General features: G+C 44.3%; 1 protein-coding gene across 1 annotated transcript in view; it reads left to right on the plus strand.

Annotated features, from left to right (window-relative positions):
* Positions 1-305: 305 nt before the first annotated feature.
* Positions 306-24,766, plus strand: part of PHAX (phosphorylated adaptor for RNA export) — a 39,664-nt gene continuing 15,203 nt past the window's right edge. Inside the window, exon 1 of the mRNA XM_073624824.1 lies at positions 306-512. Coding sequence (XP_073480925.1) covers positions 405-512 — 108 coding nt within the window. The 5' untranslated portion in view covers positions 306-404. The remainder of the gene's footprint in view (positions 513-24,766) is intronic.

The raw sequence follows: 24,766 nt of genomic DNA on the forward strand, positions 1-24,766 counted from the left end.
AAGAAGTTTATAAACTTGTAACATTATGCTGATCATATGTATTTCTGAGAAGCTTTATAATACATATAGTTATTCTTTAAATATACATTTGCAATATATAGATAGATCTATATATATATATATATATATATATATATATACACATAAATGAACAGCACAGGTACAGAATAGGGCTGCATTCTCATGTGATAATGCATGCCTGATGTGACTTGTCATCCGGAGTACAGAAAATACGGTAGGATTATGGAACCACCCCATCATGCAGTGCTTGCTGTACCGTATTACCTGTAATGGTGTCGCAGCAGTGAGGCGTGGTCTGCGCAATCCCGGTTCTCGCCCGGAAGTAATGTGTAGTGTGCGTGCTTTTCTCTGCCTTGACGTGATTCCGCTTTCCTTTCAGTGTCATGGCGCTGGAGGCCACCCGGGGAATGATGGATGAAGAGTTGGAGGATGGAGAGCTGGGCGGCTCCGATACCGACATGAAGGAGTCGGGGGACAGAGCTTCGCAGCAGGTAGCCGGCAGTGTATGGGCGGGCTGAGCTCTGTTCCCGCCGTAAGGCCTGGTGTAGTGCGCAGTGTGGGCTCCTCTGTATATATCCGGGGACCTGGCTTCTCCTCCTGTATATATCCGGGGACCTGGCTTCTCCTCCTGTATATATCCCGGGGACCTGGCTTCTCCTCCTGTATATATCCCGGGGACCTGGCTTCTCCTCCTGTATATATCCCGGGGACCTGGCTTCTCCTCCTGTATATATCCCGGGGACCTGGCTTCTCCTCCTGTATATATCCCGGGGACCTGGCTTCTCCTCCTGTATATATCCCGGGGACCTGGCTTCTCCTCCTGTATATATCCCGGGGACCTGGCTTCTCCTCCTGTATATATCCCGGGGACCTGGCTTCTCCTCCTGTATATATCCCGGGGACCTGGCTTCTCCTCCTGTATATATCCCGGGGACCTGGCTTCTCCTCCTGTATATATCCCGGGGACCTGGCTTCTCCTCCTGTATATATCCCGGGGACCTGGCTTCTCCTCCTGTATATATCCCGGGGACCTGGCTTCTCCTCCTGTATATATCCCGGGGACCTGGCTTCTCCTCCTGTATATATCCCGGGTAAGCATGAGCTCCGGTGTGTTCACATGCTGCACGTGCCGAGCCCGCCAGGAAGTCGGCAATGCGCTGCGCTAATCACAGGCAGTAAGACATTTCCTGTTCTCTGCAGCCGCACATCGGGACAATGTCTCTCCTGCTTGTGATTAGCGCTGTGCGGTGCCGAGTTCCTGGCGGGCTCGGCACGTGCAGCATGCGAACACGCCGAAGCTCATCCTTAATCCCGGGGACCTGGCTTCTCCTCGTGTGTGTGTGTGTGTGTGTGTGTGTATATTTCCCGGGGACCTGGCTTCTCCTCTGTACCTGGCTGTGTCTATGGGGACACAAAGGCCGCCTGTGACATATATGCACACCTCTCTGTCATTTAATTTTCATGACACTGTTTCTTACTGTGTTTTTATGCCTTCTTAAAGAGGAGTTCCAGCCCCCCCCCCCCCCCCACCACACTAAAAATGTAAAAGTCAGCAGCTGCTGTAAGACAGATCCAATAAAAAAAAAAGTAAACATATTGCTTTATAAATGTAGGCCTATATGTATTCTGCTAAATGTCTTTGGTATAAAAAAATAAATCCCAGTACACATATATTGATTGGTTTGCGCAAACTTTATAGCGTCTACAAACTATGGGATATATTTATGAAATTTTTTATTTTTTTTTTATTTTATACTAGTATTGGCAGCAATCGGCGACGGATATTCTGAAACTCTTGACACTTTTTGGGGACCAGTGACACTGATACAGTGATCAGTGCTAAAGAGCTGCGCTGTCACTGTACTAATGGAACTGGCAGGAAAGGAGTTAAACCTAGGGCAATCAAAGGGTGGACTATGTGCCTAACCAGTGTTTGTGTACACTGTGCTGCTTTTACTAAGGGAAGTAATGGATTCCATTTCCTGCCTTGCATACGATATAAACAAGGCATATCTCAGTTCTCTGGGTTGTCGACGATCGGCAGGTGCCAGATGACATCAAATGCACGGCATTCGCAGATCAGCTTCTGCTGTGAATTATCACAGCAGAAGAGGCCTGCGCATGCCCCCTGCAGGCAAAAGTCCGGAATCACGTGTGTGTATTTTTTATATATATATATATATATATATATATATATATATATATATATGTGTGATCCGGCGCACAGCTGCCGTCCTGTAGCAGTAAAACTGCTATGGGGTGGACAGCAAGCGGTTAAAGTAGAACCAAAGGTTTTTTCCCAAGGCATCTTTCAGGACAACACCTGAGAGATAAACTCCTCCCACCGGACCATAGGAAACACCTACTTCCTCCAGAACTTTAAAGGGAGGCACCTCCTTACCATACCTCAGTTTTTACATCTTTGGGTGGGGAGTCAAGATCTCTTGGATGCTCCTGAGACGGGGCTTCCTTCCCTTTTTTTTCCTCCGAAAAGAGACCCTCTGTCCTCCCGTCCTACCCAGGCCTCAGCAGCAGTAGCAATCGGGCTCTTCCTCCCCTCCTGGTGCTTGGTGAGAGCCGAATATTCGGTCTCAGGAAGCGACGGCGCACGCCATATTACCGGCAGTCGTGCCAGAAGTGACAGAGCGGGTCACCAGGAAGGCGTAAGCGTCATTTCCGGTGTGGACGCAGAGGGGAGGAGGGAGGACAGGAGCTGGCGCCTATTTCCGCTTCCGGTCCGGTGCAGAGGCACAGAGTCCGGAAGAGACATGTGAAGCCACCAGTGGAGAGCTGCACACCTGCTGTGGAGGAGTTGGCGTCTGCAGCGGTGGTGACTGGCACCCGCATGACTCCGGTAGGAGGCAGAGGTTAAAGTCTGCCTCTTTTTTTTCCCTTACCTGTGGTTTTGGTCTCCCTTCTTTTTCTTACCCCCTAGTGGCAAGGGGCCTGACTGGGCACTGGAGGCTGACTGGTTTTCTTCCTAGTGCACCTGTGTGGTGGTCCTTTTTGAAAGCAGAGACTGGGTCTCACTAAAAGGTCTCCTGTTTTTTGTTTTTTTTTTTCCCCCCTTTTTGTCTTTTGTCACGGGCTAAAAGCTCTGATCCAAAAAAGAGATGTCCTCCTTGCAGGGCCAAAATGGGAGAAAATTGGAAAAAAAAGCCCTAAGCAGTGCTTGCATCACTTGCATTGTTAAGGAGGAATCAGCTTCCGATTGTGATGAACTGGTTGCCTCTGTAAAGAAAGAGCTATATGCCACAATTCAAACTTTGTGACTCATTAGATAATCCAGCTGCTAGTCATCCTTCAACTTCAGAGTCTTCCCAGGGTTCTCTTCCTATCCCGGTGTTGGAAGCTCTATCTGAAAACCCTTCAAATAGGGAAGAGCAGTCCCCTGCTCCTTCCGTTAAAGACTTGGAAGAGAAGATTGAGGAGGCTGAAGTGGCCCCCTCCAAATTTAAGTTATCCCTAGAAGAGGCGGATGGGCTCCTTAAAGCTATTCATGTTACACTTGACTTAAGTGAAGAAAAGAAGGAATTATCTCTTCATGACCGCATGTATGCAGGGTTAAATGAACCTAAGGGGTGGACATTCCCAGTTCATTCTGTCATTTCTGACGCCATTAAAAAAAGAATGGCAGGATCCGGAGAGAAAACCCTTTTTTTATCCCCAAGGCCCACAAGACGTTTTCTTTTTGAGGAGGACCCTTATGCAGTGTGGAACAAGGTGCCCAGGTTGGATGCGGCCTTCTCCCAGGTCTCAAGATCCACAGACCTGTCTTTTGAAGACATGGGGGTTCTGAAGGATCCAATGGACAAACACATGGATCTTTTGCTCAAGAGATCATGGCAATCAGTCATGAGCAATTTAAAGCCAGCAATGGCCACAACATGTGTAGCCAGGAATCTAGAATTTTGGGTTAACCAGCTAAAATCGCATATAGTGGCAGATTCCCCCAGACTGGAGATTTTAGATTTTTTTTCCTACCCTGATCTCTGCTGTTGCTTGTATTGCAGATGTCTCATCTGAAGCAATTAAAATGCCAGCTAGATCAGCAGCTCTGACAAATGCTGTAAGAAGAGCTCTATGGCTAAAGACCTGGCCCGGTGACACAGGGTCAAAAAGCAAGCTTTGTGGGATTCCATTTTCGGGTGACCTTCTTTTTGGCCATGATCTAGATAATAATCTAGACAGGACTGCCGATTAAAAAGAGGTCCTTCCCGGTCAAAAAGAAAAAGCAGGTCCCAAAATGTCTTTTTTGACCTCAAAAAGCTCAGGAGCAAGACAGCAAGTTTCAGGGAAGAAGGAAAAACTGGTCTGCGCAAAGGGTAAAGGCGGAAGACTGCAAGAGTTTCTTCCGCAGTGGTCAGGGATAACTTCAGATCTGTTTATTCTGACCACTCTCTCGCAGGGCTACACTCTCGAGTTTACCAAGAGCCCCCCCAAGAAGGTTTTTGATAACAAATACCCCACGAGATCCATTAAGGGCCCTGGCCATGAAGTCCTCTAGAGGAACTGGTGTAGTAATTCAAGTGCCACTAAAAGAACGGCAGGAGGGGTTCTATTCTTATGTCTTCCTGGTAAGAAAACCAACAGGAAAATTTCGATTGATCCTCAATCTAAAGCCTCTAAACGAATCCATCAAATACAGAAGGTTCAAGATGGACTCAATTTTCTCAGTCAGAAATCTACTGATGCCAGGTTGCTTCATGGCGTCAATAGATTTTAAAGGATGCATATACCTGCATATTCCGATATCCCCAACCCCCCCCCCCCCAATCTAAGAGGTATCTCGGGTTGGCAGTAAGGATGGAAGGTGTGATTCATCATCTATAGTTCAGGGCCTTACCCTTCGGTCTGTCATCCTCACCCCAAATTTTCACCAAAGTGATGGCAGAAGCCTTAGCTCCGCTCCATCTTCAGGAAAATCGCAGTAATTCCTTATTTAGAGGATCTGCTATTTTTGAGCCCCTCAAGAGAGGAATTGCAGAGCAATTTAGGCAGAGCACGCAGCCATCTGGAGTCTCTGGGATGGATTTTAAACTTTCAAAAATCTCCGCTAGGCCCATCTCAGGAGATTCGGTTTCTAGGATATCTAATCAATTCTGTGGATCAAAAGATCTGTCTTCCCTTAGAGAAGGACAGGATTCACAATACCGTATCAGTACTGCAGACCAACCTGCGGCTGACGGTAAGACAGGTTATATTAGCTTTGGGTGTTCTGACTTCATCAATGCCGTTCAGTGGGCAAGGCTACACTTCAGGTGTCTGCAGGCCTTTCTCCTAAGATCATGGGATCACAAATTGGAATCCCTAGAGACAGGTAAAAATCCCAACTCAGGTGAAAAGATCACTATGGTGGTGGAAGATTCAGGATATCCTATCAAAAGTTTTAGTCTGGGCTTTTCCGGTCGAGAGAAGACTGACAACTGATGCCAACTCCTGGGGTTGGGGGGCCCACCTAGGAAAGGGTTTCGCTCAGGGGAGCTGGTCCAAGAAAGAGGCAACAAGGTCCTCAAACTGGAGAGAGCTCAAGGCGATCGCCTTATCTCTAAAGGCATTTGCTCAGGATCTTCACTCTCGGCATGTTCAGATACTAATGGACAATGCCACGGCAGTGGCTTGTATAAACAGGCAGGGGGGTACAAGGAGCAAGTTACTCCAAGTACTAGCCATGGAAATTCTTCGGTGGGCAGAAGGACACTTGCTATCTCTATCAGCAGTCCACTTAAAAGGGACCCTGAACAGGGTGGCAGATTTTCTGAGCTGGAACCCCATTCAAGTAGCAGAATGGTCACTGAACCCAGAGGTTTTCACTATGATTGCCGAAAAATGGGGGCAGCCGGAGGTGGACCTGTTCGCCTCAAAGGAGAATGCTCAGGTTCCTCCAATTATTTTCCCTGAGCAATCACGATGGCTCACTAGGAACAGATGCTTTGGCATATCCATGGTAATTCCATCTTTGCTACGCCCCCCCCCCCCCTTCTAGTTAATTCCGTTACTATTAAGGAAATGGTACCAATCATCCTAATCACACCCTTTTGGCCAAAAAGGGCCTGGTTTTCAACCGTTCTGAGAATGACGGTCAAACCTTGTTGGCATCTGCCCCTTAGGCGTGATCTACTGTTACAAGACCCGGTAAATCATCCAGAGGTGGCCAGTCTGGCGCTCACAGCCTGGTAACTGAGGAGCAGCTCCTAAGAAGCAGGGGCTTTTCCAACCAGTTGATTGCAACACTGATGTCGAGTAGGAAAAAGGTGACAGGGCACATTTATTCTAAGGTCTGGAAGGTTTATAATACATGGTGTAGTTCTTTTGCCCAGGACCCAGGGAGCCTTGTCTCCATTTTGGAATTTTTACAAAGTGGAGCAGACAAGGGACTAGCGGTTAGTACCCTAAAAGTGCAGGTTGCTGTGCTAGCAGTATTCTTTAGAAAGATCTTTGGTCTCGAATCCGCTGGTAATCAGATTCTTTAAAGCTCTTACGAGATCTAGACCAGCACCACTTAGGGCTTTCCCTAAATGGGATCTGTCAATAGTCCTACAGTCTCCTACAAAGAGTCCTTTTGAACCTTTGGAAGAAACGTCTCTCAGATATCTCACTTTTAAGACCGTGTTTCTGATTGCCATTATCTCTGAACGTAGGATCAGTGAGCTAAACACTCTTTCAATTAAAGAACCTTATTTGTCTATTTTTCCCTGATAGTTATTCTAAGGACAGACCCAAATTTCTTACTGAAGGTAGCTTCAGTACAGAATCGTGCTCAAGACATTGTACTTCCAACCTTCTGCGCTAACCCAGCAGGGGAGAAGGAGATTTTTTTTTTTTTTTTTTTTTTTCCCCCACCTGTTGGATGTTGGGAAAACTTTGTTGTGTTACTTGGAAAGGACAAAGCGCTTTAGTCATTCAGATTCACTAGTTGTGCTTTTTTTTCGGGCAACAGAAAAGGTTGCCAGGCTTCTAAAGTTTCTGTAGCAAGGTGGCTGAAATTTGTTCATTTCAGAAGCTTATTCGCATGCAGGGTCGTCTCCACCAACAGGAGTTTGTGCACACTCAACCAGAGCACTGGCAGCCACTTGGGCAGAGAGCTGGTGCCACCCCTGAACAGATATGCAGGCGGCAACGTGGTCACGTTTTCACACATTCATAAAACATTACAGGCTGGACCTCACATCTGCCAGCGATCAGACATTTGGCAGAAAGGTCCTGCAAGCTGTTGTGCCGCCCTAAGGGGGTAAGTCTCTGTTATCCACTCAGGTGTTGTCTTGAACGACGCCTTGGGAAAAACCAAGTTAAAAACTTACTGGTAACTTGTTTTCCAGAAGTCTTTCAGGACAGCACCTGAGAGATAGTGACTCCTCCCACCGGACCATAGGAAACGCCTACTTCCTCCAGAACTTTAAAGGGAGGCACCTTCGCTACCATAGAAGAGAACCTCCGGCCCCGGCTGGAACACATATGTTAGTCACAGCATAGATAGATAGTATATCTATAGTCACAGCATAATCTATGCTGTGACTAACGTATGTGTTCCAGCCGGGGCCGGAGGTTCTCTTCTACAACTGAGGTATGGTAGGGAAGGTGCCTCCCTTTAAAGTTCTGGACGAAGTAGGTGTTTCCTATGGTCCGGTGGGAGGAGTCACTATCTCTCATGTGCTGTCCGGAAAGAGTTCTGGAAAACAAGTTACCGGTAAGTCTAACTTGTGGTTTTTTTTTTTTTTGGTTTTTTTAAATATAAAGTAAGAGAGGGTTAAAATCCCGTATTTTTTCTTTATAGCATCTATGTCCTATTGCAGAGATTTTCCTTCATTTCCTGTCCCATAGCCAAAACAGGAAGTAAGAGGAAACCTCCCCAAAGTGAGGCTATCCCAATGTGTCCCCAGAACTAGTGTGCCCATTGGAAAATTTTCCCTTCTATTCCTGTTCAGATGACAATCCCAAATTTGGGGTTTTCTTTTGCTTTCAATGATAATGGTAAACGGGACAAATGGAGACGGTGATTTTCCTTAATGGGGGCACAGACAGCAATAACCTAATAGGTTTTCTAATCCCTCTCCACTCTATCCAAAACTAAATAACTAAATATTGCCTTTACTTTCAAAATATTTTTTTTTTCAATATATACAGAATATAATTCGATACATTTAATAATTGTTTTAAAGGTTCATTAACACTAAATCCTGGATACTGACGAGTTCATGACAATAAGCTATTAACAATTGGAGACAAAATGAGACAAAATGAAAATGGACCTTCCATTCCTGTTAGACCAACTTACTAGGTAAACCGGTATGGTGGAGAGCACCAAGGAAATAGAGATATTCCCAACCCCCGGCATCGGGGGTTGGGAATAGCGGGATAAATATTGCCTTTAGTTATACTTTAACCACTTTGCGGCGATCGTGGTGAGGAGAGGCAGAACGGGGAACTGCCTATGTAAACAAGGTGTTTCCCCCTTCTGCCAGATGACATGACAGAGATCTACTATTCGCAGTGATCTGTCATGTTCCAGTAAGCCCCCCCCTCAGTTAGAACACACTTAACCCCTCGATCGCACCCTAGTTTTAACCCTTTCCTTGCCAGTGTAATTTTTACATTGATCAGTGCATTTTTATAACACTGATCAATGTAATGTTACTGGTCCCCAAAAAGTGTAATCTGGGGTCAGATTTGTCTGCCGCAATCCTGCTAAAAATCACAGATTGCCACCATTACCAGTAAAAACAATGAAAATAATAAGTCCCTAAATCTATCCTGTAGTTTGTAGACGAAATAACTTTGCACAAACCAATCAATATACGCTTATTGCGATTATTTTTTTTATAACCAAAAATATGTAGAATATCGGCCTAAACTGAATAAATTTAGAAATTAGTATGTGTATATATTGTAACCTGGGGGACAGGTAGCAGGTACAAAGCTCCCTGGGATGAGCAGTCTTTCAGGCACAGATACCAAATCCAGTGAAATAGTGACAAACCGTGCAGTGTTTATTTGTGATATATACAAGTCTATATACAGGTGCTGTACAGTGTTCCAAAAAAAACAAATAGGAACAAAAATAGCCAAAACAAAACCTAGCCGTGTCTCAGCACTAACTGAACAATATTTACAGATCCTAACTACCAGGCTGAGCCTACAGTTCGTCATCTTCCACATACAGTACCTTTTTGCTCTCCTACACAGAAGTTGTCTGAGTATCCCAGGCCAAGAGCAAAGGCTGTCTGCTCAGGTGAGCTTAAATTAGCCTGTGGGAGAGGACCAAGACCTGAACTGGACCATTGATCAGAGATCCCTGAACGTGTATGAGAGGAGCCTGGGAGATGTATAAACCCCGAACAGGACTTTTCCTGGCTCTCTCTGGGACACTCTGCTACATATCCTCCCCCCTTGTTTCAACCCCAGGGTTGGAACACCTGTAGCCCAACAGGAGTGAACACGGGACAGGGCATCTACATTCCCCATCTCAACACCTGGCCTGTGTTTTATAGTGAATGAGTAATCCTGTAGAGCCAAAAACCCCCGGTTCACCCGTCTATTAGTCTCCTTCTTTTGGGCCATCCATTTCAGAGGAGCATGGTCAGTTATTAACTCAAACTGGCGCCCTAACAAATAGTACCTGAGTGCGTCCACGGCCCACTTTATGGCTAAACACTCCTTTTCAATGACTGCATATCTTTGCTCATGGTCATTGAGCTTTCTGCTTAGGTACACCACAGGGTGTTCTTCCCCATTGTGTACCTGTGATAGTACTGCCCCGATACCAACATCAGACGCATCCGTCTGAACCAAAAAATCTTTGGAGAAATCGGGGGAGTACAGTACTGGTTGTGCACAAAGAGCCTTCTTCAGGACTTGGAAAGATTCCTCTGCTACTGAGGACCATTTCACCATTACAGAGTCTTTCCCTTTCGTAAGGTCTGTCAGTGGGGCAGCTATAGTTGCAAAATTTGGGATAAATCTTCTGTAATATCCCGCAATGCCAAGAAAGGCCCTGACCTGCTTCTTGTTTGCAGGACGTAGCCATTCCTGGATGGCTTCTATTTTATTCACTTGAGGTTTTATGACACCACGCCCAATAGTGTAGCCCAATACTTGGCTTCCTCTAGACCAATGGCACATTTTTTTGGATTTGCTGTAAAACCTTCTTTGAAGAGGGAATCAAGGACAGCCTGGACACGGGGCAAGTGAGACTCCCAGTCAGTGCTACAGTATGTACCACTATGTCATCTAGATATGCTGCTGCATATTGTCGGTGGGGTCTTAGAGTCCTGTCCATGGCCCTCTGAAATGTCGCGGGGGCATTTTGCAACCCAAAAGGCATTTTTTTTATATTGAAAGGAATCCTCCGGGGTCACAAATGCAGTCTTCTCTTTGGCGCTACCAGTCAGGGGTATTTGCCAATAACCTTTTGTCAAGCCCAAAGTGGTCAGATAGCGAGCCTTGCCAAGTCGGTCTATAAGTTCGTCCACTCTGGGCATTGGGTACGTGTCAAACTTTGTCACTGCATTAAGCTTCCTGAAGTCATTACAGAACCTCCAAGTGCCATCCGGTTTTGGGACTAACACGATGGGGCTAGACCAGTCACTATTGGATTCCTCAATGACATCTAGCTCCAACATTCTTTTAACTTCCTCGCTGATGTCCTTTCTCCTCGCTTCAGGAATTCGGTACGGTTTGAGCTTGACACGGACCCCTGGTTCAGTAACAATATCATGCTGAACTGCTGAAGTCGTGCCAGGTAACTCTGAAAATTTCTCTCTATTTCTTATCAGGAATTCTCTAGTTTCCTGCTTTTGGGAATATGACAGGGTGTCTGGAATAGTGACCTCGGGTGTCAGAAGGGACTCACCACCCTTAGGCGTTACCGGGAGGGACCTCGCAGTTAACACCAGTCTATCCTTCCAGGACTTTAACAGGTTTATATGGTAAATCTGTTTGGGCTTCCTTTTCCCTGGTTGATATACCTTGTAATTGACCTCCCCAACTCTTTCAATTACTTCAAAGGGACCCTGCCACTTAGCCAGGAACTTGCTCTCAACAGTGGGAACTAACACCAGGACCCTGTCACCAGGTGAGAAAACATGAAGTTGGGCCCCCCTGTTGTATATCCTCTGTTGGGCTGCTTGGGCCTGCAGTAAGTGTTCTTTTACCATCGGCATAATTGCTGCAATCCTGTCCTGCATTTGGGCGATATGCTCAATGACACTTTTATGGGGTGTCTGCTCCCCCTCCCAAGTTTCTTTGGCTATGTCTAAGAGTCCCCGAGGGTGTCTCCCATAAAGCAACTCAAATGGAGAGTACCCCGTGGAGGACTGGGGAACCACCCTGATGGCAAACATCAAGTATGGTATCAGGAAGTCCCAGTTTTTCCCATCCTTGTCAACAACCTTTTTTAACATGCTCTTTAATGTCTTTATTGAAGCGTTCCACCAAGCCATCCGTTTGAGGATGGTACACCGAGGCTCGCAATTGCGACACCTTAAATAACTTGCACAGCTCTCTAGTTATTCGTGACATAAATGGGGTGCCCTGGTCTGTAAGGACTTCTTTAGGGATTCCAACACGATTGAACACCATAAACAGCTCTTTGGCAATGTTTTTAGCATACGCGGTGCGTAAGGGATCGGCCTCGGGGTAACGGGTAGCATAATCCATGATTACAAGGATATGCTGATGACCTCGGGCAGACTTGGGGAGTGAACCCACAAGGTCCATGGCAATCCTCTCAAAGGGCACTTCAATAATGGGCAAGGGCACTAAAGGACTTCGGAAGTGCTGTAGTGGGGCTGACATCTGACACACAGGACAGGATTGACAATAATTCTCAATATCCTTCTGTATCCCGGGCCAATAAAACCTGTGCAACACCCTTTCAGTAGTTTTCTCAACCCCTAAATGACCTCCTAGCAAGTGCCCATGGGCAAATTCCAACACCACCCCTCTGTATGGCTTAGGGACCACCAACTGTTCACCACTTAATCATTTTTTTTTTTTTTTTTTTTTTTACATACTCGATACAGTAAATCCTCATTGCTGCTAAAATAAGGAAGACAGAGCCTGTCCCCTGATTTGACAGGTACATCATTATTCACCATTACATTTTCCCAGGCCCTGGCAAGGGTTGGGTCTTTTCTCTGCTCGGTACCAAAATTTTCCTTGTGTACATTAAGGTCAGCAAACTCCAACATAGGCTCAGATTCAGCAGATGGCTGTCCAGCTCCACTGGTTGTGGGGACCTCCTCAGGCTCGTCCAGCTCTCCTGCCATAACTGAGAAAGGAAAACCCGGGGAGCCCTGAGAAGAGTCCCCCGAACCCACATTGTCAGTAGTGGCCAGGAGTTCTGGATCTTTCACTGAGTCGGCTACTGTGACCGGGTCGGGACGATCCCACAGTTCCCAAAACTTAGGGAAGTCTCTACCAACGATGGCCTCGTGCACCAAGTGGGGCACAAGTCCGACCGGATGGGTCACCGTACCTAAGCCAGTTTTAAACTGAACAGTGGCTATAGGATACTCGCGGGTATCCCCATGTACACAGATCACAGCAACTTTTTTAGCATGCAAATTCACAGTTTCAACCATCTCAGCTGTAACCAAAGTCACTAGACTTCCAGAGTCCAGCAAGGCCGTAATAGGCTTATTATTAACAGTCATTTGGCACATGTGTTTTCCCATACTTGGTGCTACAGCGCATGAAACAGCAGCAAACATAGACTGCCTTCTAATAGATATATCACACTGCATTGGTTCATCTGTCAATGGACAGTTTGTTGCAACATGTCCCAGTTCTTGGCAATGAAAACACCTGATGTTTCCCCAGTTTGGTTTGCTGACAGGCAGTAGCTTCCCTTGTGTGGGACGCCAAACTTCAGTCCTGGCACCAAAAATCCTCCCCCCTATTTCCTTGCCATGCTTACCACCCATTTCCCCTGGAACAGTCTTACCGGTTGCCTGGGGAGACCGTGGCTTTGGGTGGAAAGTCTGTGCGGCTGTAGGGGTGGTGACCAGGCTCTCAGCAGCAAAGTACCTTTCAACGAGTTCCAAAAGGTTGTCCGCCGAGTTGGGGTCTCCTTGACTCACCCACTTCTGCAGGGGAACTGGTAGTGACCTCAGGAACCGGTCCATGACCACACGCTCCACTATTTGTGGCCCAGACAGGGACTCTGGCTGTAGCCATTTTCTCACCAAGTGAATTAGGTCGAACATCTGCAATCTTGGGGGGCCTCTCGTCTTGGAAGAACCAGCTGTGGACCCGCTGTGCTCGAACTGCCAAGGTGACACCAAGTCGTGCCAGGATTTCCCGATTGACCTTTTCATAGTCTTCTGCTGACTCCAAATCATAGTAGGCCTTCTGCGATTCTCCAGACAGCAAGGGGGCGACCAGTCCTGCCCACTGGGTTTTGGGCCAACCTTCCCTCTCAGCGGTCCGTTCAAACGTTAAGAGAAAGGCCTCTGGATCATCATCTGCAGTCATCTTAGAAAGAAAGCGACCCACATGGATGGCTGAGGGCTTGTCTCCAACAACATTAACTTTAGCAGGTGACCACCGTGCTAGCGTCTCCACAACCGCAGCCAGGGTTTTCCTATCCTCTTTTGCATCAGTAGCTAGCTGTTCAAACAGCCTCTGTGATAGCTCCTGTACAGCACCAATCTGTTGGCACAGCGCCTTGGTTTGCTCCTGTGCGATAGCGTTTGTTTGCTGCTGTGTAGCGTTTGCTTGATGCAGTGCAGCGTTTGCTTGTTGCTGTGCAGCATTGGCTATCACCAATTGTTTTAGGATTTCCTCCATGTTTTTAGTCACTCTAGGTACTGACCTTTTAAGTAGTAACTTACTACAGCTGCCCGCAGTCTCCACCATATGTAACCTGGGGGACAGGTAGCAGGTACAAAGCTCCCTGGGATGAGCAGTCTTTCAGGCACAGATCCCAAATCCAGTGAAATAGTGACAAACAGTGCAGTGTTTATTTGTGATATATACAAGCCTATATACAGGTGGTGTACAGTGTTCCAAAAAAAAACCAAATAGGATCAAAAATAGCCAAAACAAAACCTAGCCATGTCTCGGCACTAACTAAACAATATTTACAGATCCTAACTACCAGGCTGAGCAAGCCTACAGCTTGTCAGCTTCCACATACCTTTTTGCTCTCCTACACAGAAGTTGTCTGAGTATCCCAGGCCAAGAGCAAAGGCTGTCTGCTCAGGTGAGCTTAAATTAGCCTGGGGGAGAGGACCAAGACCTGAACTGGACCATGGATCAGAGATCCCTGAACGTGTATGAGAGGAGCCTGGGAGATGTATAAACCCTGAACAGGACTTTTCCTGGCTCTCTCTGGGACGCTCTGCTAATATAAATTTAAAAATATATATATATATATATATATATATATATATATATATATATATATATATATATATATATATATATATATATATATATATATATATATATATATAATTTTTTTTTTTTTTTTTTTATGTATTATAGCAGAAAGTAAAAAAAAAAAATGTTGGTCTTTTTTGTTTATAGCGCAAAAATAAAGGCTGCAACTGTGATCCCAGTGTCATATATATTTTTTTTTTTTTTATTATTACAGCCGACGATTCTGCTTCATGCAAAAGTATTGCTGAGTGGCTGGGCAGTCTCTGGAATACTTTTACAGGTGGCGGAAGGGGGGGGGGGGGTCCCACTGCTGCCGCCATTACCGGGCTCTCTCGAGTAATCGGGAAGCCTGGGAACGATGCAACCAGCGGCATCAATGTCCGGCCTCGCAGTGAAAACTAAAGCTGTTCCTCCCACTGTGTAATGTCAGAACCGGCAAGAGTCAACTATGTCGTCACTTCTGGCTCTTTGGCTGCTTCACGTGCAGCCAGTAAACAATCTGTCTGATCGGCTGCATTGAAGCCCAAAGGAGAGTTGGGTCTAATAGACCCTTGATCTCCCCATAAAGAGTATCTGACTGTCATTGCTATTGCCATCAAAAGGGATGTTTACATTGCTTTTGACAGCAATAAAAGTGATCAAATTTAAAAACAATAAAAAAAAAAAAAAAATTTTTAAATGTTTAATGCGCACCCGTCACCCTGTGCTCACATGCAGTGGCGAACGCACACGTCGGTCCTGCACGCATATGTAAACAGTGATCGCACCACACGTGAGGTATCGCCGCGAACATCAGACTGGTAACCCGCACAGGCTTTTAAAGCTTCACCTATGGACAAGTTAAAGTTCCGTATTTTGTCGCTATTTTATGAGCGTGTGCGATTTAAAAGCATGACATGTTGGGTATCTATTTACTTGGGATAACCTCTTTCACATTATACAAAAAAATTGGGTTAACTTTTTGAATTTTTTTTTTTTTTTTTTTTAATGTGTATTTTTTTCCAAATAGAATTGCGTTTGAAAGAATGCTGTGTGACATTAAAAATATTGCAACGACCGCCAGTTTATGCTCTAGTGTTTGAGAAATATATATAATTTTAATTTTTTTGGGGGGTTCTAAGTAATTTTCTAGTAAAAAAAAAAAAGAGATTTTTACATGTATATGAGAAGTGTCAGAATTGGCCTGGTATTGAGGTAGTTAAAAAAATCTATTCAAAGTATGTTTTTTTTTTTTTTATTTTATTTTTTACCACAGTTTAGTGTCACTTTAACCACTTCCGGAAGGTTTTACCCCCTTTATGACCAGTCCATTTTTCCTTAAACGTCTTTCAGGACAGCACCTGAGAGTGGCTACACCCACTAGGAAACACCAAATTTCAAAAGGCGGCATCTCCTCACAGCTCGTCAGTTTTTTTTTTTCCTCCGGCAAGGGAACACCTAGCGGGAGTCAGGGTCTCTTAGGTGCTGTCCTGAGGCCAGATTGCCTACCCCACCATACCTTTTTGCCTCCAGAGAGTCCACCCCTCCCCCACCAATGTTCGTTAGTAAGTGGGCTCCTTCTTCCTCTTCAGCTCAGAGAGAGCTTGACTGTTTCTCCTAGGCGGCGGCAGACGTTCGCGGGGTTCCACAACATGTCGGCGTTAGAGGCCGCTGCCATCTTTTTCTTGGCAGAATAGAGACTCGGCCAGCTGGAAATTAGGTATCCGGCAGGGGGTGGCACTCTAGAACAGGTGCAGAGTCATTTCCTGCGGAAATTGCGCAGGGGGAGAGGGGAGGAGCAGTCCTGGTGCCTATGTTCTGGCCCGGCGCAGCAGTGCTGATGTACTCCGGAACCGGCGTTCTAAGCCACTAACAAGCAACACCACAATGGACTCTGTGGCAGCAGCAAGTGGGACAGGTAAGGGGGGTCTACCCTGTATACTGTGGTGCCTCTCTTTCCTCCCCCTGGTGGCTGGGGCCTGTCTGGGCACAGGGAGTTGGCTGTTGTACTACCTGTGCACCTGTGGGGAGCCTGTTAGGAGGCAGGTTTGACTCACTGCGATGCTCTGGTGTTTTTTGGCAGGCTAAGAGCTTTGATCACAAAGAGATGTCTCTCATGTAAAACCAAGTTACCAGAGGGTTGGAAGAAGACTTTGTGTCAAATTTGCATTGACTCCTTAGTTAAGGAAGAAGCTTCTTCTGCATGCAGCGATTTAATCGCATCAGTTAAGAGCTAGATGCTACTATCCAGTCTTTTTGCTCTTCTCTTACAACACCATCCCTGAGTCAGCCAAGCAACTCAGGATCCTCTCAGGGCTCACAGTTAATCCCAGCGGTGGAGGTTAAAGCTGGTCCTCCTACTCAAGGGGAGCATTCTACCTCTCACTCCAGGGAAGAGGAGGAGGAAGGGGCAGAAGATGCTTCAAGATACAAACTGTCCTTAGAACAAACAAAGGGAAAATCCTGCAAGCCACACTGATCTTATGCGTAAAAAAGTATCCCCACCTAGCTGCATGCGTAGACCACGTCTCATAAATCGTGCACCCAATCCAATGTAGAGAAAATTCCGCTGCACTAAAGTGTAATGTGTCAATCCATCAGTAAATAAAACAAAAATATAAATACAAAATATCATAAAGAAATAATATAAGGCAGAAAGAATGCCGTGCCTACTAAAATAACCCTATTTGGGTAAAGTGCTATTAATGCATCCTCTAATCAATCCATTAGAATATGCAAATAAGAATAACAAATAAAAATAAAATACACAGTAAAGTGCTAAGTGCATAAACAATGTAAATCTATATACAAATATATTAAAGTGCATATAAACTACAAAAGGTGTGCTCTGTGTCCAGCATTTAGCATGATCATCAATCATTTAAAAAATGCCGCAGACTGATCAGTGCAATCCTGTAAATCAAATCACATAGGTGTATATGATAAGTGTCCAAAGATGCAGATCCAGCATGCTAAAAGTATTCCTTTGTGCTGCAAAATCATGCTCCAGTGCTATGCAGTGACCCCCCCCCCCCCCCCCCCCCCCAGGAATTGCGCTCACCTCAGAGCGTGTGACCCAGCTATTACACTAAGTCAAAACACGCTTTTGAGCCTTCCCATGGCTCAATGTTGATCACCAGATGCACGGCTCCAATGCAGCTCCACAAACGTAATATGTGATAAAGAGAAAACTCAATAGTGTGATAACGTCTAAAAAGTTTATTGGATAAAAACTCTCCCCGCAAAGGGGTTCTCACAATTCAAAGGTGCGTCAGTGCACCAATCTATACACGGACTTCAAATAATACAGCGGTAATGAGGGTAAGGTATGCGTCTCATCCCGAGTAGGGCTACCAGCTCCTTGCTCCGTCCTGGCCCCTCCCCTACGCGTGTTCGACACAGAGATCACGTGTCTTCATCTGATATCCCCCTGATGAAGACACCTGATGGTACCTTGGCCCAAAGGGTCACTCGTAGAATAGAAAAAAAAGTGGCTTCCTATAGTTTAATATTTTATTAGGGGGGAAAAAAACAGGCTAAAATACTCACATAAGTTTTGGAATAGGGTGTACCAATATGGCATCTTCCGTTGTACCGGAAGTGATGTCACCTCGCTTCCATCCTGCGTGTTGCGACATGCATCTCAGACATGTGAAGACACTGGGGACCTGACTTCCTAACCGGTTGGATATAAACATTGCTAAAGTGCTTTTGACCTGTATGTTATATGGTCAAAAGATAAGGTGAGCGTGCGTGACAGTTGGTGGTGGAACATGGTGGTGATTCACTGGTGTTTTTTTTTTTTTTGCAGAGATCTGCACTGCATGTTGCAGAGTGACTTTGTTTACACTTTTGGACTTGATATATATAGTTTGGACATTTGGTCTATTTTTTCACAATAATATAATTATGGAGCCCTCTCCTGATTATTTTACATCTTTATGTGTTTGCGGGGCCGTAGATCCTGCCAGCTTTTGAGTGAGAACCCACAGGACAGGCTAGACATTTTAGTCTGGATTGCAGTAATTTTATGTGGCATCGGCAGAATTGATATTCCACTGAGCTTCTCACCCATCCCCTCTGCGTATTATATAAACTTGCTGGCCCATCCCTTTTTTATGGAGTGTTCTGCAGCATCTAGATATGCTGCCCTTGGGCCATCAGGAGTGCATGCTGGTGCTCCTAGGATGTCATAATTCAGAGTCCAGGTGTTGCAAGGGCCAGACAGGTCTGACAGTCCTGTGACAATTTTGTGCTTACATTTAAATGACTGCTTTTGCTGTTACTAGTGTTTTATGATTCCTTTTGTGATGTGAAATGACTTGGCATTCTGCAGTATAACAGAATCCTTCCCAAATCTAATGAAGCACAAACCTCATGAGGAAAACAGAAAACTTTTTACCTTCTAGGATTGAACCAAAGGATTAGCATATTATGTAGACCCGCATGAGAATGCAGAACCCATTTGGTGGGTTCTTAAGTGAACATAACCTTGTCAGCACAACCCCAGAATACTTTGATGCTTAGTAGTGATGTGACAACTATAGATCACTTTAGAAAAATCCTAATGGATATAGTTTTATTGATTTTTCTAATTTTAAGGGTTCTATTAAAAAAAAAAAAAAAAAAATCTCTGTACGAAAGTGACAAACATTCACACCGTCACAATGAAAAAAAATCACTTTTTTTTTTTTTCTAATATAATTGTTTCTTATCATCGTCCCCACCATCTACTGGCCATAATGCAATATTTTCCCTAATATACCTCAATAGTGAAAAATGCCACATTAAGTCCAATAGATGATGCTGTGGGTCATAGGTAACCAAATTTAGGGGGAAAAAAAAGTCCCTTTGTTGCCGTTGTGCAAATGTTTGTAACATTTTTACAGAAATCTTTTTGTATAAATCGACCCCTAAATGTAACAAGTGTGTGTGTGTGTGTGTGTGTGTGTGTGTGGTTTTTTTTTTTTTTTTTTTTTTTTTCCCACTAATTGAAAACATGGATATTTTGCACAAAGTTGGTAAGCGTTTGTATTAAAGCCTTGTATGGGAATAGAGGCACAGTCTTCCAGAGTTCATGATGCGCAAAATGTAATATCTGTTATCAGCAACTGTAATAGCAGTAATTTGGTTTTAAGATAGAAAAGCATGCAAAAGCATATTTTTAATCTGTGCCTATCTGTGTGTACACGTGGCAAGTTTTAAAAGGTTTTACTTTGCTATTGAAGAAAAAATCTTTGGGTTAAGTACACAATGACTGGGTCTCTGTGATGGGTTACAGGCAAAGCATCTATTGGTTGTGCAAAGCCTTAGACAGGGGTTAAGAACCTGTAGTTCCCGGACTGGTAACTGGTAGATCACGGTCTGGGCTTTGCTGACCCGCCATTCCAGAGCATTAGAGTGCAATGCAGAGGGACTACTTGTAAAGTTGGAGCTGTAGTATGGAGAAAGAGAGCCACATAAGCCAATACCTCCCCTGTAGTGCTGGCTCCTGTCTCGTGCGGTATGATCCCAACTGCACTCCACCTCTTATCCAGAGTGGTGCCAGCAGCAGGAAAGAAGAGATCTTCAGGTCAGTGTGAAGCAGTACACTGGGCATAATGGTATATTGCTGCTTTCTCACTAATGTGCTGCAGTTTACCCACACACACAGGTGCAGTACAGTGTACCTGCGGGTTTGCTGTGCTTAGCCATAGACTTCTATTATATCCTACGGTGTGGTGCACTTTCAGAAAGTGCACCACACCTGCAGGATATAATAGAAGTCTATGGCAAAGCACAGCTAACCCAGGAAAGTGGCAGGTGCGGTGAAAGCAGCCTTATAGGAGGCTCAGAACAGTAAGGGTTTGTTTACATTTGCTGTTTGGGGTGGTGTTAGTAAACCCCCATAGTTGGGATGTCTTTATCACCTCCACCTCAACCGCACCTCCTTTAGCTGCAGTGGCCAAGGGTGTACACATGTCGCCACAGCAGTTATACGCTCTTCAATGGTTGGTGGGTGTAACGCCTGCCAAGCATGACCCATTCAAGTGAATGAGGCCTCTCTGAAAGTGCGCTACAACCTTGTGTAGTACAGCAAAGGGGTTAAAGCAGCCAGCGTTGTGTTGCTTTCTCACCACCTGCTTTAACCCCTTGGACCCTTCAAAAGTATGCAGTTGTGGGGCACTTGCAGCGTGGCACCATTTACTTGAAGGGGTCGTAATTGGCAGACGGTAGCACCCACCAAAAGCGATGGGGCTTAATTCCTGCTGCAGCATATGTACACTTTTTTGGCTGCTGGCTCAGCAGCTATTGGGGGCAGAAAAACCGTGACTCAACAGCATTTTACCACCACCCCCAACTTTACGCAAGAACAAGCCCTAAGGATGCTGCTGCTGAATGCATCTAAGGGCTCATTCACAAGTGCAGCATTGCTGCTTCTCTGAAAAGCATTCCAAGTGTGTTTGACAGGTGAGGAAGCAATATGTTGACTCCTCACCACCTGATTTAAACATGATTGCCATGAGATGCACACGATTGCGACACGGTAGTATGGCAAATAGATGTTTAAATTAGTTGTGAAGAGGAGAAACTGTGCCCAGTGATCTTTGATTTCTCCCATGTCCAGGTAGGTTTCCACCTCTTTAAGGATGCCTACCCCCTGGCCTAGGTTATGTGTCCATTTATAAGATTAGTGAATGTTAGTGGGGAGGTTCAGAACAAACTTTGCATGTAGTGGTTGTGTCGGTGCAAAATTATGCAAAGCTCGACTGAAAGCTAATGCAAACTTTAGGACCTTGCATGTGTGTTTTTTGTTGGAGGTATGTAACCCCTTTATAGAACTCATTACTTTATGCCCATTGGCTATGTATCCAGTGCCATTGAATTATAGTGCAAAAACAGCTGAAATTTGACTGTAAAAAACGTGTGGTGTGTTTTTTTTTTTTTTTTTTTTTTTTTTGTTTGTTTTGTTTTGTTTGTTTTTTTGGTGTTTGTGTGATACTTCTGTTAGAGTGGCTACGTTCTTTCCTCATGGTCCCACTGTATGTAGGCACTTGGTCCTCAGATGGACTAGGGACTATGAACGATGGTATGTGTGGTATGTACAGGACAATGAACTAACATGCACTGCTCGTTTCAAACAAACAGAATTGAAATGAAAAGGTTCGGGAGCTCACAGAGAATGTTGCAAGGAACACAATTTCTGAAAAATTAGTTTACAATGCCAATTAATAGTTCATGTCTATGGATTATTTTTGGAGAATAGGATATCATCTAGTGTCACTTTAACCACTTCAGCCCCGGAAGGTTTTACCCCCTTCCTGACCAGAGCACTTTTTACAATTCGGCACTGCGTCGCTTTAACTGCTAATTGCGCGGTCATGCAATGCTGTACCCAAACGAAATTTGCGTCCTTTTCTTCCCACAAATAGAGCTTTCTTTTGATAGTATTTGATCACCTCTGCCGTTTTTATTTTTTGCGCTATACACGGAAAAAGACCGAAAATTTTGAAAAAAAATGATATTTTCTACTTTTTGTTCTAAAAAAAATCCAATAAACTCAATTTTAGTCATACATTTAGGCCAAAATGTATTCGGCCACATGTCTTTGGTAAAAAAAATGTCAATAAGTGTATATTTATTGGTTTGCGCAAAAGTTATAGCGTCTACAAACTAGGGTACATTTTCTGGAATTTACACAGCCTTTAATTTATGACTGCCTATGTCGTTTCTTGAGGTGCTAAAATGGCAGGGCAGTACAAAACCCCCACAAATGACCCCATTTTGGAAAGTAGACACCCCAAGGAATTTGCTGAGAGGCATGTTGAGCCCATTGAATATTCATTTTTTTTGTCCCAAGTGATTGAACAATGACAAAAAAAAAAAAAAAAAAAAAAATTACAAAAAGTTGTCACTAAATGATATATTGCTCACACAGGCCATGGGCATATGTGGAATTGCACCCCAAAATACATTTAGCTGCTTCTCCTGAGTATGGGGATACCACATGTGTGGGACTTTTTGGGAGCCTAGCCGCGTACGGGGCCCCGAAAACCAAGCACTGCCTTCAGGATTTCTAAGGGCGTACATTTTTGATTTTACTCCTCACTGCCTATCACAGTTTCGGAGGCCATGGAATGCCCAGGTGGCACAAACCCCCCCCAAATGACCCCATTTTGGAAAGTAGACACCCCAAGCTATTTGCTGAGAGGCATGGTGAGTATTTTGCAGCTCTCATTTGTTTTTGAAAATAAAGAAAGACGAGAAAAAAAATTTTTTTTTTTTCTTTTTTCAATTTTCAAAACTTTGTGACAAAAAGTGAGGTCTGCAAAATACTCACTATACCTCTCATCAAATAGCTTGGGGTGTCTACTTTCCAAAATGGGGTCATTTGGGGGGTTTTTTTGCCACCTGGGCATTCCATGGCCTCCGAAACTGTGATAGGCAGTGAAGAGTGAAATCAAAAATTTACGGCCTTAGAAAGCCTGAAGGCGGTGCTTGGTTTTCGGGGTCCCGTACGCGGCTAGGCTCCCAAAGTCTCACACATGTGGTATCCCCATACTCAGGAGAAGCAGCAGAATGTATTTTGGGGTGTAATTTCACATATTCCCATGGCATGTTTGAGCAATATATCATTTAGTGACAACTTTGCGCAAAAAAAAATAAAAAAAATAAAAAATTGTCTCTTTCCCGCAACTTGTGTCACAATATAAATTATTCCATGGACTCAACATGACTCTCAGCAAATAGCTTGGGGTGTCTACTTTCCAAAATGGGGTCATTTGGGGGGGTTTTGAACTGTCCTGGCATTTTATGCACAACATCTAGAAGCTTATGTCACACATCACCCACACTTCTAACCACTTGAAGACAAAGCCCTTTCTGACACTTATTGTTTACATAAAAAAATAATTTTTTTTTTGCAAGAAAATTACTTTGAACCCCCAAACATTATATATTTTTTTTAAAGCAAATGCCCTACAGATTAAAATGGTGGGTGTTTCATTTTTTTTTTTCACACAGTATTTGCGCAGCGATTTTTCAAACGCATTTTTTGGGGAAAAAACACACTTTTTTACATTTTAATGCACTAAAACACACTATATTGCCCAAATGTTTGATGAAATAAAAAAGATGATCTTAGGCCGAGTACATGGATACCAAACATGACATGCTTTAAAATTGCGCACAAACGTGCAGTGGCGACAAACTAAATACATTTTTAAAAGCCTTTAAAAGCCTTTACAGGTTACCACTTTAGATTTACAGAGGAGGTCTACTGCTAAACTTACTGCCCTCGATCTGACCTTCGCGGCGATACCTCACATGCATGGTGCAATTGCTGTTTACATTTGACGCCAGACCGACGCTTGCGTTCGCCTTAGCGCAAGAGCAGGGGGGACAGGGGTGCTTTTTTTTTTTTTTTTTTTTTTTTTTTTTTTTTTTTTTTTTTTCTTTATTATTATTATTTTTTTATCTTATTTTTAAACTGTTCCTTTCATTTTTTTTTTTTTTAATCATTTTTATTGTTATCTCAGGGAATGTAAATATCCCCTATCATAGCAATAGGTAGTGACAGGTACTCTTTTTTGCAAAAATTGGGGTCTATTAGACCCTAGATTTCTCCTCTGCCCTCAAAGCATCTGACCACACCAAGATCGGTGTGATAAAATGCTTTCCCAATTTCCCAATGGCGCTGTTTACATCCGGCGAAATCTAAGTCATAAAATGCTCGTAGCTTCCGGTTTCTTAGGCCATAGAGATGTTTGGAGCCACTCTGGTCTCTGATCAGCTCTATGGTCAGCTGGCTGAATCACCGGCTGCATTTTCAGGTTCCCTGTTGAGACAGGAGAGCCAGAGAAAAACACGGAAGACGTTGGGGGGGGAGGGGCATTCCCTCCCACTGCTTGTAAAAGCAGTCTAGAGGCTAATTAGCCGCTAGGATTGCTTTTACATGAAAGCCGACCGCTGGCTGAAAAGAATGATACCAAGATGATACCTAAACCTGCAGGCATCATTCTGGTATAACCACTCAAAGTCGTGAATGGCGTACCTGAAGACAAAAAAATGGTTAACAATAAAGCACAGTAAACGGTAAGGTATAAAAAAATTGCATACCTGAAAAGCAAACATGATAAAACATAATAACAATAAAACATTGCAGAATAGAATACAGTAAAAAAGAGCAGAACAATAGAGAGAGAGAGAACAATAAAACGACAACTATTTTTTTTTATTTTATATTTTTGTATGTGTTTTTTTTTTTTTTTTTTTTTTTTTTACACTTTTTTTTGTAACTAACTTTTATAACTGTAACCGGTTCCAGGTTCGGGTCTCTCAAAATGCGATGGCATCTTGGGAGACCCTGTGAAAGTGTGCCTAGTCTGTGCAATGCTGTACCCTA

This window comes from Aquarana catesbeiana, linkage group LG01, assembly GCF_042186555.1.
Source record: "Aquarana catesbeiana isolate 2022-GZ linkage group LG01, ASM4218655v1, whole genome shotgun sequence".
Lineage (NCBI taxonomy): Eukaryota > Metazoa > Chordata > Amphibia > Anura > Ranidae > Aquarana > Aquarana catesbeiana.